This window comes from Ambystoma mexicanum, chromosome 5p (assembly GCF_040938575.1).
Source record: "Ambystoma mexicanum isolate Mex_15411 chromosome 5p, UKY_AmexF1_1, whole genome shotgun sequence".
Taxonomy (NCBI): domain Eukaryota; kingdom Metazoa; phylum Chordata; class Amphibia; order Caudata; family Ambystomatidae; genus Ambystoma; species Ambystoma mexicanum.
The window spans coordinates 1,347,387,656-1,347,404,635 of NC_090930.1; the positions used below are offsets into that span (position 1 = coordinate 1,347,387,656).

At 46.0% G+C, this 16,980-nt stretch overlaps 1 protein-coding gene across 7 annotated transcripts in view; it reads right to left on the reverse strand.

Annotated features, from left to right (window-relative positions):
* LOC138481557 (zinc finger protein 660-like) overlaps positions 1-16,980 on the reverse strand; it is a 1,126,844-nt gene that overhangs the window by 183,927 nt on the left and 925,937 nt on the right. The window contains exon 7 of one of the 7 annotated variants that reach the window (XM_069613743.1): positions 9,556-9,887. The exons of the other annotated variants lie outside the window; for them this stretch is intronic. Coding sequence (XP_069469844.1) covers positions 9,646-9,887 — 242 coding nt within the window. The 3' untranslated portion in view covers positions 9,556-9,645. Of the gene's footprint in view, positions 1-9,555; positions 9,888-16,980 lie in introns of those variants that run through there. 7 annotated transcript variants of the gene reach the window in all.

The following is a 16,980-nucleotide window of genomic DNA, read 5'->3' on the forward strand; positions in this document are numbered from 1 at the left end:
TTTTTGTTAAACTCCTTGTGCTTTACTTTGCGCGGCTAACCAGGTTTGCCTTCTTTGTTCACTGTCTTTTGGCGGGCTTCTACCTAGAAGCCCTCCTCAAGGCACCTGGGTGTCTAGGTGGGCTGAATGTGAGGGAGGGGTGTAGTCACCCCCTGCACAGGGTATCCTAGGAAACCCAAGTCGCACTTTGTCAAGATTGGGTAAGGTGGTTGTCCGGGCTGGACAACCCCCCTGCTGGGTGATTGACAGCCAGGCTGTGTGAATGGGGGATTTTCGCATCAAAGGCAGGTCTCTTGGGCTGGAAGTCAGAGAGTCGCACTGGAACTACAAGGAACCGACAAGAAGTGGAGGAGAGGTCGACTGCTGCAACTACCCCGTACCGGTGAAGCCCTGCTGCAGTCCTGAGCTATCTACCCTTCAACGACTAAGAGAAGATCCAGTCCGGAGTCTTCTTCCCTTGAGCCTGGTGGGGATAACCAGCTCATCTTCTTCAGCCAGAGGTCGCCTTCGTGGTCGAAATCGCTGCACACTGCTGTAGTGGTCCGGATAGCCACCTGAAGAACCTCTCCTGTTTTTAGGAGCGCACCTTTTATTCATTGTCGCATCCCTGTGTGGTGCGGACCCCCTCATCGTCCTTCAGGCTGAAGCTGCAGGAAAGTGTGGGTCTGCAGGAAACCAACAGGAACAACTGCCGTGGCACCAGCTTCGTTCTTTGAGAAAGGTACTGTGTCCTATTTAAGGAATTTTGGGTGAAATCCCCATTTCTCTACTTTAAGGCTTGTCCTTACTTTTCCCTCCTTCTTATAACTTTTGCTTCCGAACATTGACAATATCAAAGTACTCTTGGCAACGTTGAATCTCGAACTGTCCGACTGTGATCCTCGACAACAGGCACCCCGTGTCATTTGACTTTGGCTCCGGCCCTTTGACTCTTGAATTCCTGTCTATGTGTGTTCTTCGATTCTGTCTGCCTAACCAACAAATTGCCTGTGATTTTTGCCCCCAACTCGCTCTGGGTATCTCGGGTGCAAAGTGTGTTTTTGCCCCGGTAGCATTTCTTGCTGCGGATACGCATTTATCTAGTAGACCGACCTGTCAAAAAGCGATTGCAATTGTATTCACGGTAATGTGTTCTGTTTCCTAACACCGGTCCATTCAAACAAAGGGTACTTACCTCGAATAATACTGTATAAAGTGAATTGGTTAGTTGTAGTATATTTTACGTGTGGTTTTTGAATTAATAGAAGTGTCGTGTTGATAACAAATGGTTTAAAAATAAATGTACTTATATTTTAAACCTGAAACCTTGAGTCAGTGTTTGCTCAAGTCACAGTAATTGTGGTCCCTTTGGTTAATCTCTGCTACTGCTCATATACTCTTGAGATAAGGCTGGCTGCTCCGCTACTGCTACCACTTTAACATAGTAGTACAGGCTTGTACCAAAGGTACAACTTGTATTGCCACCTGTAGTCTTAATTGTGTGTAGTGTGTCCTAAGGGCACTGCCCAGGATTCTGCCTAACAGGGGACAAGACTGAGATTCTTATTCTTGGCCAAAAGTCCACCCTAGTGAAGTTGGACTGTCTCTACTCCAGCTTCAACATTGACAACTGCATCATCCCAGTCCTTTCCTATGTCAAGACTTTAGGGATCCATATTGATGCTACACTGTCCATGAATAAGAAAGTCAATGCCATTGCCTCCGCCCTTAGCACTAAACTCATCAACGCCAAAAAATCCCTTCTTAACTAAGGACAACTGTCTCTCAATAGCAAGAGCAACCATAGGGGCCAAGTTGGACTACTGCAATGCGCTCCTAGCCGGCACCGCCACAAAAAAACATAAATAGACTCCAAATCACCAAAAATAACTCAATTAGATCATCCCTTAGCATTCCAAAAAGAAACCACATCTCACAAGCAAGAAAGCATGTTCATTGGCTCACCGTCAAAGAACACATCACTTTTAAAATTCTCACAACCACACACAAATGCATTAACCTTACAGCTCCATCCTACCCTTCAGATACACTAGCCAGAGCCACCTCAACTAGGCCCACTAGAACTAACCAACTCATTTTACCACGCATCATCACCCGGGCGAAAGCAGGAGGGATTGGCTTCCCATATCTAGCCCCCAAGCTATGGAATGCACTCCCCACGGCCCTCAGAGCAGAAACCTCCCTCACTGCCTTTCGCAAAAACCTCAAAACTGCCCTCTTTAACTAACCTTCTCTTTCTCCCCCCCCCTCGTGAGCACCCACCTATCCTTCTGATTCTCAAACTGTGATACGCAAATTGTAAAATATATGCCTGTATGTTGTTATATGCAACTAAGCTTCTGCTCACTCACTGTAACAAGCGCCACATTGCTAGATCAGGGTATACTTTATACAATTCGGCAGTGATCCCATCTGTGCCTGCAGCCTTACCATTGGGGAGAGAACGGATCACTTTGAGGAACTCCTCGTCGGGAGGGACGGACGTTCAGCTGCGCACCCTGTGCAGTATCCAGCCATCCCAAGGCGATTCTGTCTCAATATTGTCTTATTGAGTCGTGACTCGCTGTGGTCTGGGCGGTGTATAGACGCGCATTGAATTGTAAGAAGGACGCGTTGATCCTTCCGCTGTCTCTGGTGAGCTCCACATTACCTTCTTCGACCTCTACTATGGTGTCCAGATGTCGTTCTTGCTAAATGGCTCAGGCCAGCGCCCTGCTCGGACAGTCACTCTCGCCGTACTCAGCTGTCGCTACACGATCTCCCACAAAGCACTCCTCCCTTGCAGTAATACCCATTTCCTTTCATTGTTCCCTTAATAGGGCCTGTATGTCGTGGGAATCCTGGAGGCCTTGTTGGATCTCCAGTCTTTTAATGTCCTGTTCTAGAGCTTCGATGGACCTGCAAATATATTTCAGAACTCCTTCTCCTTTAGCCACACAGCAGCCCCGGATGTACACCTTAAAGGTCTCCCACACCACCCCGTGGTCAGGGAGTGAACATGCATTAATTTGAAAAAATTAAGAAATATCTTGCCGGATCTCATCCTGAAAAACAGTGTCTTCCAGGGTGCGGGCTCTAAATCGCCAACAGAGCTGACTGGGTGGACGGCTGGGGCTGGCAAAGTGCACCATGACTGGGGAATGATCGATTAAGGTCCTATGGAGGATCTGGGCTTGTTGAGTCACACGGGCCACCTCAGGAGATAGCATGACAATCTATTCCGGAGGAACTACTGTGAAACCCTGAATAAAAGGTATATTCCCTGCAGGTGGGATAGAGGAGACACCAAGCGTCAACAAGCTTGTGATACTCTGCTATGGATGGCCATTTCTGTGCCGCCTTCGGGAGGGAGGTCAGCATGGAGGATGATCTGTCCAGGTCCAGCGAGAGAGCCATATTGAAAACCCCGGGCCACACTACTTCGTAATTCGGGAAGGTATGCAAATGGTATGCACAGCTTTGGAAGAAGTCGGGGCTATCAAAATTAGGAGCATACACATTGACAAAGAGAACCCACTATCCCACAATTTCTCCCGCTACCAGGAGATACCGCCCGTCATTCTCCACAATCTGATCATGGGGATTGAACTCCATGGAGCGGTGTAAGTAGCCACCCCGTGGGAGTGTGTAGTATATGATGAGCAGTACCTATGAATCCCCCACCTGCCAGGTGGGAGAGCCTACACCCCTTCCCCAGATGAGTTTCCTGTAGGCAGAGAACATTCACCTTATAGTTCCTAGCATAGGTTGTGATCAGGCATGTCTTTTTCCCATTTGTGAACCCTCTTATATTCCAAGTTAACAATGTGACATCATCGCTGGGTCCTTCGCCCCTCCTTGGGTACCCATCATAACCCGCTAAGGTCATATCTAAAAGAAGCAATTGTGGTATCCTTAGTGTTCCTAGCATGTCCCGTAAAAAAAGTGAAGTCTTCTCTGTGATGTCTAGATGCCTAAATTCTAAACTTGTCGAGGCAAGACCAAACTATTTTCTGTGTGCCCTGAGAATGTTACAAACCACCCCCACTCCAGCCCGCCATGGGTCCCCACCCACCTATCCCTGCCGAACCCCATAATACAACTAGACTCAAACTGACCCCCACATTCCCACCCCCCCTCCCACGCCAGAAACAGAAAACATACCCACCCACCCAGTTCCCCCACCGTGATCAGTTCAGGTACATTTCCCAAACAGTGCCTTCTATTCCAATCGGCGCGGGGGGCTGCCGGCAGCTGAATTGGCTGCATGTGACTGAAGACTAAACACCATATTTGTCGCTTTATATCCATTGATTCGTGGTGACCATGCTGTCGGCGCCACGCTAGGAGTATGTCATGCATGCTGGACATATTACCTCTGGATCTGGAAAACCATCTTCACGCAGAACGGGTTATGCTCATAGAACTGCTAGACCGTTCTATTCTAAATGGAGGTTGTTTGATGTACTGCCGGGAAAACGACATTTACATTATTCACGTTGTTGAATTCACGTGATTCAGGGTAGTCGTGTGTTACTGCAGTACGTTCATAAGCAGCGTGGAGACGTTGCTCGCTGCTTCTGATTGAACCAATATGGCGTTTGGTAGCTGAACCCTTGATCTGCGTCCTCACATCTTGTCAGTTACTTCCTTGGCTTTCTTCGGCATGTTTCTTCCACACGCAAACTCCTGGAGCTGGCTTTCCTTCACACGCGAGTTTTGGTAGCACTGTCTGCGTGCACTTCAGTCGCGTGTATCCTCACATACGGGTTCCTGCTATCTTTGCATGCTGCTTTCCTGACTGCGTGTAAATTGCTGCGTGTTAATTCCCACGCGGACGCTGGAACTCTCCAAGCGCGGCTGTCCTGGCTGCGTGTGCTTTGTTCGTGGTTAAAGACCCACGCGGACGCTGGAACTCTCCATGAGAGGCTGTCCTGGCTGCGTTTACTTTGTTCACGGGTAAAACCCCACGCAGACTCTGGAACTCTTCAGGTACGGCTGTCTGGCTGCATGCACTTCTGTTTGCGGTCTACTCTACTCTTTACATGCTGTGGTCCTGGTTGCGTGTACTTTTGTTGCGTGTAAATCAGCACGCTTTTCTAGTATACTTGCAAGCACGGCTGTTCAGGCTGCGTGAACTTTTGTCGCGTGTAAATCTGCACGTGGTTTTTTGAACTCTTTGAAACGTGTAACTTCACACGCATCTCTGGCACCTATGAGGAGATAACAGGTGGACTCAATTCATTTCTGTTTTACGTGGGAAAGGAAGTATTATCAACAAATGTTTATTTGAAGGTGATTGTGCACAGAACTTTGGACGCTATCCTGTGGTGCACCAACCCGGTATCTAGCATGAGCCTCCTGCCGTTCGGGATAAGTCTCACTAACCTCCCATCCTTTGTCGTTTCAATTCCTGGATTTCTTCTGAGACTTGTTGCTGGAGATTCCAGTTCTAAGCTTACAGGTTAGTGTTGTTAATTAGTGCTATTGCTGTGCGATCAGTGAGAGTTTAGTTTGGACAACTTCTCATGATTCTTTATTTATCCTAGGCTGACTTCCTATAATGCTCCCACGCCCTTTCCAGTGATCCCTCTCTCTGCCTGTTTTACTAGTCAGAGAGTTGTTTCATTTGGAAGGTCTAATTTGACTTCACTACTATCAAGCCGTGTGAATTCAAGGATCCGGAAGAGCCCTACCAATTGTATCCTTTTTGGTTACCGTATCCTTTTCATAAGATACCTTCGTGATTTATGACAGAGTATGCGCCGGCCTTTAACACCTAAATACCATGTGAAATTGCCCAAGTCTCAGTGTTTGCTGTAAGACTATCATGGTGACCTGCGTGGGGACGCCCTCGGGTCAGCGATGTCGATGGAAAAGCGTTCTGCCGCTTCTGGGGTAATAAAGAAGGAAACCCTGCCCTTGTACACCACCCTGAGCTTGGCAGGGAATATCATAGAATAGCGTATCTCTTTCCTTCTCAGGATGCTTTTCACCTTCTGAAAGGTCTTTCTTTGATCCTGAACTTGCTGACTGAAATCGGGGGAGAGGTCAATGTCGCAGACCCCCATTGTAGAACCTTTTGGTCTCTGGTGGCTCGAAGCAGGATATCTCTGTCCCGGTAGTAAAAAATCTGTGCTATTATAGCTCTTTCTGGGGACCCCGAGGAGGGTGGGGGGAGGGGAGGTGTTTCGCTGCCAGGGATCTGTGTGCGCGTTCTATCATAAACAAGTTTGTGAACGGTGGGTTCTCCAGGACATCCATAAGCAGCTTCTATACAAATAGCTCCATGTTGTCTATAGGTGTGGACTCTGCAACGCTAGTTATCCGGATATAATTTCTTCTAGACCTCCCTTTCGAGGTCATCATTCTTGGCCACCACCTTCTTAATTGTTTGCTGCAGGGTGGCAACCTCGCGCTCGAACACCGCCACTTTGTCTTCCCCCCTCACTGATCCTCTGTTCCGCCTCTGAAATACGGCTGCAGAACTTGTCAATCTGGATCACCGACACATCTACCTTACATGTCAAGGCGTCTATTTTGGCACCCAGATTGTCTGTACTGTTCTTTTGGCTAACAGTGTCCGATTCAGGGCAGAGACGTTGAGGTGAAAAGGGCCCAGTATTTCCATTGGTACGGTTTTGGTCGGATTTGGCGAATTGGTCCATCTTCGCTTGCTTCTTGAAGTTACCCATATTGAAGTGACGAATAGTGGCTGCATCAGGGTCGCCCGGCAGACCCTCTTTTTTTTGTTTTCCTTCATTTTATTCTTCAGACCACCTTTCCACTTTCTTTACTTCCCCTCCCTTCTTGCCCACCAGTGTTTTGGTGGTGTCGGGTGACTGCTGCGTCGTGTTGAACATCACCCGCCAGTCAGCAGTTGTATCTGTGAACCCTTCTGGGGGGCACCATGCCTGCGTGTGCAAATTGGTCACAGCCCCCCCCAACAGGGGCTGCATCTATGAGGAAGCCCATCAGTAGATTAATGAGACGCTCGCTACGTGGGACCGGCCCAGACAGGCCCAAGGCCAGGCCCAGGCCAGGCCCGACTATGCTCCTTAATGTCTCTGCTTCAGCCCGTGCCCAGTAGGGCGCCTGCCATGCCTACTCGCCGGGTCGCAGGATCTGTTCCCTTCCAGTACGACATGCCCTCAGGGGAAATGACTAGGCCCCAGGAGTTACTCTCCCAGACTCACTGCGTATAAGGATGGTGTCCCATCGTTAGGATCTTGTAGTTAGCAGGTAGCGGTGCACCCGCCACTGTAGGGGGCGCAGGGCCCGCATGGGCAATCACCTGGGCAGAGGCCGCACTCGGTCCCGGCGCGGCCCAGTGTTGCTGCCTCTGTGTGCTTATTCAAGTCTTTTATGGGCGTTACTGCTCTAGGTCTGTGTGCGGCTCACTCCCAGCCAGCATCTCCTCCAGGATCCTCACTGCCGTCTATTGTACTGGGTTAGGCGCTCAGCCCCCCTGATCGAGTGCCACCCATAGGGGTGGGGGGTGGTCCGGGGTGCAGGCCGCCCCAGAGATCCAAAGTCTCTCCACTTCAGGGCCACCACTGCTCACCGGCCGTGCACCAGCCAGCGCCAAAGGATCAGGCTGCAGCCAGCGGGGCTTACAGAGCAGACAGCCCGGACGACCCCAGAGTCGCGGGGGGACTTATCCAGCCCCCACCGGATGGTCGGTACAGCCTGAGGCCTGCACGGCTCCAGCAGGTAAGAGGGGGTGGGCGGGCGCAGTGTGTCCCCGCGGATCAGTGATGTAGGAGGGGCCAGACTGCAGTTCGCACCACACAGCAAGCTGAGGCACCCCGTCGTCCCCGGAGGCATGTGGCGCCGGAGGCCTCAGTGAAGCACTGCAGATGTTCTCCGGGACGAGGACCCCTGGTCCAAAAAGAGTTCAAGGTGACATTGCAGTGTTAAAGAACTCAATACAATGCCTCAGACATCAAAATTGCGAGCAAAAGCAGGATAAATACAGCAGGATGTTGTAGCCTCCGTCAGAGCTCTTTCAGGCGGCAGCCATTTCTTAGCCACGCAACAGCGCCCCCTTCCCCGCCTTGGTTATCAGTTTGGGTGGGTCCCATGCACCGTTGAAATCTGTTACACCACATGCTAGCTGTAGTTCCCGGTCTTATGATTCCTTTCACGGAGGCTTTGCAGGTCTGGGTCAAAAAGGACAAGGGAACTTCCCTCGTTGTCGTCCTTTCAGTTCTCGTTGCCCTTCTCCTCCTTTTAAACTGCCTTTTATCCCTGTGGGGAAGGGAAAGGTGTATGTAGTTATTGTCAATTGCCTTACTCTGCCTGAACCTTTTATTGGGACATGTCAGGTAAACAGCTCTGGTGTTAGTCCGTTGTCTTTCACAGTGTAAGAAAAGTCTTTGTGTCGGAAAGGGAGAGGAGGGGACGTTTGGGGGTTAGAGTTTCTATGTATCCTGCTAAGTAGGATAGGGAAAAGGTGTTACAAGGAAGGGGATACTGCTTCTCAACCTTTCGGTGTGCCACTTCCACTCCCTGACGACCCCACATCCAGGTGATCCTCCCGCGCTCGTCCACTCACAGGAACTGGATCCAATTGTCCTGGCCACTTGGATGACTCTAATTTAAGCCCTCATGATTACAGCATTTTCACCAGCCACTTACCCCAAAACTCATTCTTAAAAGTAAAGACATTTATTTGACAAGAAGCTATAGAGTACAACAGCTATCCAAGTTATCATTGTTTGTTCACCTCAAAGCACCCCTTTAGAAAAGCAGGATGGAGAGCTCCACAAAAAATAAACACAGGTGAGAAGGGAGGGAGGAGCACACATGTCATGCAGTAGTATTTTAGTTAATAGATGTTACAGTGTTCTATGTTTGTTATTGTTGCTTTAAATAGAAAGAGAATCCAAAAGGTGTCAGGTACCAGGTCCACAGGTTGAGAAGGCATTACGCTCCCGAAGAGTCCAGGTAAGTGTTACAGTGGCCCTCATTCCGAGGTTGGTGCTAGTCATGGCGCTATTAGCGCCATGACTAGCACCATTGACTAGCACCATTACCGGTACCGTGTCCGCCCTGGTTCGATGGGGACTTACCGGTCTAGTCCGACCTTTGCGGGACCGTTAAGTCCCCATTGAAAATGTCAATCCTCATTCCCATTTGAGCCCCCATAGGGCTCAATGGGAATGGGGAGGGTGCTAATAACGGTACCGTAAATTACGGTGAAACACCTGTGTATAGGCGCGTTACAAATGCCATATCATATCATATCATACCGCTATTAGCTCTGAAGTCCCTTTGCGGATCCCGTCCATAACGCCTGGTAAAAGCAGGCGTTAAGGACGGGAGCGCAAAGGGACCTCGTAGTAGGGCGCAAAGGAATTACCGGCACCAATGTCCTTAACGGTGCCTGGTATCCCTTTGCGCCCTACTCGGAATGAGGCCCAGTGCATCATGCCACACTGGACATGCCCGGACACGGCGCATTGTCTACGAACACCCTATTGCGTAAACGGATTCCCCGAACAGTCTTATAGTCCGCGGACTACAAATTGGGGTTTAAAATATAAAAGAAATGACAAAATAATAGACAAGATATTTATAGTAGAAGAAAAATAAGTATTTATGAAAGGGATGGGGCATCGGAATGGGAAAAAAATGGGAGGATTTGGAATTTCTATATAATGATCATTGATGAGGGTGATGGGGGTAAGGGGCACAGGCACAAGAAGGACAGTGATAATCAACATTTCTAATAACATGATTTTTAACATAATTTAAAAGTTCCTTAAAGTCATTACTAAGTTCATCCAATTTTGCAGATAAGATCATGATTTCATTATGTACAGTTGGGGATAGGGATTCTCTTTGCGATTCTTGATGTTCTCCATAATTTAATTGGGGTGTTGTTTCTTCATGTAATATATGTACTGTAATAAAAGAAGAAATTATTTCAATGAGCTCTGTATAAATTACATTATTTGTTTACATTGAAAGATGTATTGTTCCCCATTAGAGATATTATCACTCATTTCTGCTTTTGGAACGTTTTCTCCCAACCACTCAAGTGTGTTTGCCGTTTCTTTAAAAATAAAGTGATATTTGCTTATAATAAATGTTTATATAATGAATGGTAATAATAGAAAAATAAATATACTGTATTTACTATTTGGTAAGAGGTTGTTTTGGAATGAGCTCCTGGTGTATCTGAGTCTGTACGATGATTTGTAATGAAATGATAATATGAGGTGTACAGTTATGGATTGTGCTTGGTGCATTCCATTATATTGTGCTCTAAATGAAAAAGAAATTACATTTTGAAATGACGAAATGCACAAAAAGGTATTTTGGGGTAGTAAATATAAGTAAAGTTTTATGTATATGTTTTTGTTGGTTGAAGGGTACAATATTTTCTGTTGTCCCCTGTGCTTCTGTTTTTTTTTTTAATGCTACCTGATGTCCGTGGAGATTCGCACTGTCTGCGGACTCTGGAGCAGATACATTGCGGGCGAGTGTGATTTTTAGGTGTCATCGTTAGAAATAGGTATAAGGAACTTGTAGCAAATGAAGGGAGGGGGGGTCTGGTACAAACCTATGAAATTCAGTGAAAAAAGCTTTGTTAAAGGGACATTATGGTTAATTTGCATAAAAACCCATGACATTCAGTTAACAAATTTAGTTTAAGGGACATTATGGTTACAAGTAACACAGAAAAACCCTTGAAATTCACCAGTTAAGGTAAGCTGAACAACCTTAACTCGCACCACCACCGTGCACTGCTAAAACTAACACCGAGGACATCACAGATGACATCACAAATGTCATTGATGACATCACTGATATCACATTTGAAATTAATTTTGATGAAGTCTCTACAAGTGTTGTGTTTACAATGTTGCTAGCAAGATGTCGGGGGTGATCGGGAGACCTCATGAACGACTTAATGTACTAAAACATTTACTCATCTAAACAAAACCTTATTTTGGAGTGTTGTTCTTACTACAGGAACCTAATAATACATACTCATAGGCAATGGGTGCAGCATGCACCATAGAAGTAAAGGATTTTTAATCTGGTAATATTGCCCACTAAAATAATAAATGTAAACTTATCACAATGTTGACTCATGTAAAAACCTGGAATTAATAGCTAGCAATACAAGATTTACTACACACTTGTGTTAGTAAAAACAATACATATGCAGAGCCACAATGCATAGAACTATGAGGCACATACAGGAAACTCCAGTAAAGAGGAATGAAACAACATTCCCACAAAATGACAACAACATTAGAGTTGATCATCATGTGCACAAATTAATTGCGTCTTTGAGGTCTGCTTATTTCCCTATGTATGTGCACCATGAGCTGACTCCAAACTGTAAGGAAAGTAGTTTAACAACATACAACATGGTTAACATCTAGATATATAGCACCTTTTGAATTTCAAAATTGTTACTGTCATTGAAGAAACTGGCCTACATATCTCTGAACAAAAACAAGTACCCCAGACATGTGAGTTCATCAGTGATGTAATTAATGACATTTGTGATGTCATCTTTAATGTCCCGGGGGTTAGCCTTATCAGTGCACGGTGGTGGCGTGAGCTATGGTTGCTTAGCTTACCATAATTGGCAAATTTTAAGGGTTTTTCAGTTTTACTTGTAACCATAACGTCCCTTCAACAACTTTTTTAACTGAAATTCAAAGGTTTTTATTAGTGCAACTTAACCATAACGTCCCTTTAACAAAGTTTTTTCACTGAATATATGGGATACATTACTCACTGTAATCGTATTTCTGATGCTTTTATTTGTTTAGATTCACATGCTATGGATAGGCCGGCATCTAGTGGAAGCTGCAGAGTATTACAGTTGTTGTTTCGAAACTCGAAAAAGGGGCGTCGACAGGGCGTGCAAGTAATACTATCCCTAGTGTGACGTCCACTGTACCCATGGTCTTTCATGCGTCGAGGTCCCTCATATTGTTTCGTTTCTGACATGAGGTAGCATAAAGTGTAGCGGGAGTACAGGAGTATTAAAGCAGATAAGTAACAGGCAAAGCTCAGGTAAAACATCTACGCACCTTCTTCTACAAAGGGAGGAAGGGTAAGCGTATGTGAATCTAAGCAGATACAAGCATCGGAAGAACAATTCTTTCGACTGAATGTTCCTCCAACGTATTCCACATCTTTGACATGTAATGTGCACAGCTGTGGACATTACATATCAAAGATGTGGAATACGTTGGAGGACACAATCCATTCGAAATACGATTACGGTGAGTAATATGTCCCTTCTGAAGCTTTTGTAGATCACATGCTATGCATAAATTAGCGAGCAGTGTTAGAAGGTGGTGGGTTGTGATAGGGTCCCGTGGCAAATAGATGTTTTAAAATTGCTTGTCCCAACTGTGTATCTGCTTTAGAATGAGTGTCAATGCAGTAGTGCTGAGTGAAAGTGTGTAACGAATTCCATGTAGCTGCTTTGCAAATGGTGTCCAGCGGGACGTTTGCGATAAAGGCCAAAGTAGCTCCCGTACCCCTTGTGGAGTGGGCTCTTGGTGTGAAAGGCAGTGTTTTGCTTGATAAAGGGTAACAGAGCGGTATGCATCCGACTATCCTTTTGGAGATGGCATTCTTGGAAATGCATTCTTCTCTGCGGGTTTGAAATCAGAGGGTGGAGTCTCTTTACTCCCTACATAAATGCCTTAATGACGGGAACCTTCCACCATGATACCCTTTTATGAGAGGTTGTGTAATCTGATAAAGCCACCAGGTAAATCTTTATAGAGTGAAGTACCAACTCCGAGTCTAACAAGTCGAGCATATACTGAAGAATGTGGGTTGGAGTACATTCTATGTTGAAATAGTATGAGTAAGAAGATTACTTGTATGAATGAAGTATGAATGGAATGATGGGAAAAGTCTTGTAAGGTGGAGCCTATTTTTAGAGCAATGTTGATGTATAAATAACATTTTCTGTTATGTGAAATAAATACCATATCAAAGAATTTATTTGAAAAAGTCATAAAAGATTTCTGTTATCTTTGAACCTCTCGGTCCATATTCTGTTTTTTGTTCATGTATATTTACCTGGAGGACCATATGGAATGACCAGGTCCCTTTATTTTTTTATTCTTCTTTGAACAGACTGAAGAATAGGTAGAAATTGTGTAACAGCCTTCCTGTCATCTAAAATGTCCTCTACAAAATCCTTGTCTAATGGCGTCTCCTGGGTCTGAATCTGGAAATGCTCAGCTGCCTTTATAAGCATATCATTATACTGAAGTTGGTTGTCCATCGGTGAATCTGCCACAGGTGGGTCTAGGTTAATTTGAGAGGGTAAGTTATACACATCCTCTTCATCTTCATCATAGTATTGGTCTACCTCGTGTAATGTTTCAACCTCCTCAGAGTCTGTATTTGGATCATATCAATCAATTTGGACAGGGTCTTGTTGAGGGCTAACTAGGAGGGTGTCAGACGTGGCCTCTTTACTGGTGATTACAGACGTGGCGCAACTAGTTGGTGGCGTGTTTTGTAAACATAGCCTGGGGATTTTTCTCAAAAAAAAATCTGCCATGTATGTCATTTGTCTCATCACCCAATCAATGTCATCAGAGGTCAACTGAGAGGAACTTAGTATAGTCACAGGAGTTTGTGGTGTTCTTGTAGTAGGCTGGCCCTTGTTCTTCAAGGCTGCTGATATGGTGTCCTCCCCTTGGGAAACAATGTCTTTTTCCCTGTGTGGTGTACTTGTCCTTTCTTTATGAGAATGTTGACTCTTTCTAGAGTGTTTTTTGTAAGATGTCCCCTTATGGAGAGTCTGCGGGACATGCTTTTGCACCAGATTGGCTATTTTTGAAGTCTTGTTTTGTTTTTTTTTGTTGCCGATTTTGACGTCTCTGAGGAGTGTCGAATTTCAGAGGATGGGAGGTCCAAAGCCACATCTTCCGACGCTCGGCTGATGATTTGGACACGGCGTCCGTGTCGTCTCGCAGCTTTGGAGGCCTGTCATGCAGCGATCGGGATATCGAGTGCCCATAGGACAGAGAACTAGTGGACCTACCCCTCGACACCGTGTGTGGGCACTTGGGTATGTGTTTACTGTGGGCAGATTTATGTGTGTTACTGCTGCCGGGTGTCATCCAGGTTACAGCACTGCCGGCCTGTCTGGTGGGTCAGGGGCTAGCACGTGGGAATCTGTCAGTTCCCTGTCGCCTTCATCGTTCGAAAATAAGCTGATTCTGGCGTCATTGGATGCACCTTCCACATCCATTGTGGCTTCGGCCTGCATGGCGTGGTGGGCCCAATGTTTGGTCTTTCGGCTCTTTAGTGTTTTAGATTTGAAGAGCTGACAAGCTCGACAGTGGCCCTCGCTGTTTTCCCGTGCAAGTCAGAGGTTGCACACCCGGTGCTTGTCTTTCCAGGGGAACTTCCTGGGGCAGAATTTAAATAGTGTGTTTTCCATGTTAGGATATAAGGGCAGCTAGGCGAAAATAAATAGGGTAAAGGAGAAAATGAATTCTCTTAGTGGCCTAAGAAATGTTCACACCCCCCACTCTCCCTACTATCTGGGCTGAGGCCCAGTGCAGCCTTCCAAAGCCGAAGGGGTGTCAGCGAGTCAGCTGTGTCAACGACATTCATCATTTTCACTGCCGTCGAAGATGTTAGTCGCAGGACGGTAAATAAAGGATAGAAAGAGTACTACCTCTAATAACTTTAGTAATTAATGGCATTAGCCGAAACAGAACTCTGCATTATAGCGTCCGATGATGATGGTGGAAAAAAAACAATCTGAGGGACCTTGACGGGTGAAGGACCATGGGTACAGTAGATGTCACACTAGGGATAGTATTACTGGCACACCCTGTTGACGTCCCTTTTTTCGAAAACAACTGTAATACTCTGCACCTTCCACAAGATATCGGCCTATGTATAGCATATGATCTAAGCAGATTACACAAGCTTTAGAAATATATATATATATATATACACACACACACACACACATTACTCACCGTAATCGTATTTCTGGTGCTTGTATCTGCTTAGATTCACATGCACTGCATAGTCCGACATCTAGTGGAAGTTGCAGAGCATTACAAGATTTGTTTTCGAAACTCGAAAACAGATGTCGACAGGGCGTGTTGGTGATGGTTTAGGACGTTTTGATCGCATGCAAAAGTTTGCATGGTCAAAACGTCCTAAAAATGCTACCACCAAAGGTTCGAACACCAAAAGTTCGAACCTCTGGTCGTAGCATTATAGGCAAGTATAAAAGGAAAAAAAAGACTGCGGGGGCTGCAGGGATGTCCCCCGCAACATCCCGCTCACTATACTGTGTGGTATAATGAGCGGGGTTTTGCGGGGGACATTCCCGCAATGCACCCAGCCCGCATAGTATGTAAGTGTGTTCGCATGAGAAAGGTGTAAGCTTTTGGTAGTTTGCACCTTTCTCATGCGAACGGTTTGCCCGCAGTAATTTCAGCCAAGGGCAAATCACTCGGATTCTTGGTAATACTATCCCTAGTGTGACGTGTACGGTACCCATGGTCCTTCACGTGTCGAGGTCCCTCCGATTTCTGACATGAGGTTGCATGAAGTGTAGCATGAGTACAGATATGACACAGCAAAGACATTGATAATCCCAGAAAACATCCCCCTTCTACTCCATAAGGGGAGGAAGGGTGGGCGCATTTGAAATTAAGCAGATACAAGCACCAGAAATACAATTACGGTGAGTAATGTATCCCTTCTGGGGCTTGTGTATCTGCTTAGATCGCATGCTCTGCATAGATTAGCAAGCAGTATCTGGAGAAGGAGGTGGGAAGGTAAAAGATATATCGGCAAAGAAATGTTTTAGGACCGCTTGTCCCACCTGCAAATCTGCTTTAGAGTTTGTGTCAATGCAATAATGCTGTGTGAACGTACGGATGGATCTCCATGTAGCAGCCTTGCAGATGGAGTCTAGAGGAATGTTTGCACTGAAAGCTAAGGTAGCTCCTGTACTCTGGTAGACTGCCCTGGGGGTGAAAGGTAAAAATTTCTTGAATATGGAATAGCAGCGCTGTATGCACTTGACTGTCCATCTGGAGATTGCGTTCTTTAATATGTGATCGCCCTCTCTACTAGGCGCTATGGAAACAAAGAGTTGGTCTCTTTTCCTTAGAGGTTTTGTTTTGTCCATATAGTACAAGAATGCCCTCCGCACATCATGTGTATGGAGGCTTCATTCTGCTGAGTTTGATGGATTTTGAAAGAAGGCATGTAGTTCTATGTACTGATTTACATGGAACTTTGAAATGAACTTCAGTGAGAACCTAGGATGTGCTCGGAGGACAACCCTGTCCTTGTGTATAATGAAAAAGGGGTCTTGTATGGACAAAGCCTGTAGCTCACTAACACGTCTTATGGAGGCGATAGCTACTAGGAATGCAGTCGTGTAAGTGCAATGTTTTAGGCTGGCTTTGTGCATAGGCTCAAAAGGTGGACCCATGAGCTTGGAGAGCACCATATTGAGATCCCAACCCGGAGGAGGGTTGGAAATTGTGGGGTATAGCCTCTTTACCCCTTCCATGAATGCTTCAATGACAGGGACTTTCCACCAGGACACCTTGTTCTGTGAAGTGGTGTAAGCTGACAGACCCGCCAGATTCACTTTTATGGGATTAAATACTAGGCTGCAGTCTAGCAAGTAAAGCATGTAATGTAGAAAGTCACCTGGAGAATATTCTATTGGGTGTAGCGATTGTGATGTGCACCATATCACAAATCTCTTCCACTTATTAAAATAGCAGTGCCTGGTGTTGGGTTTTCGTGCGTCTTTAAGGATGTCCATACATCTTTGTGGAAGATTTAAGTGGCCAAACTATAAATTCAGGAGCCAAGCTGCCACGTTCATAGACTGTGGGCACGGGTGGAGGGATCCTCCTTTGTGTTGTGTCAGCATGTTGTATGATATGACATATGATATGGCATTATAAAACGCCTATACACAAGTGTTTCAAGGCGCGACGAGGC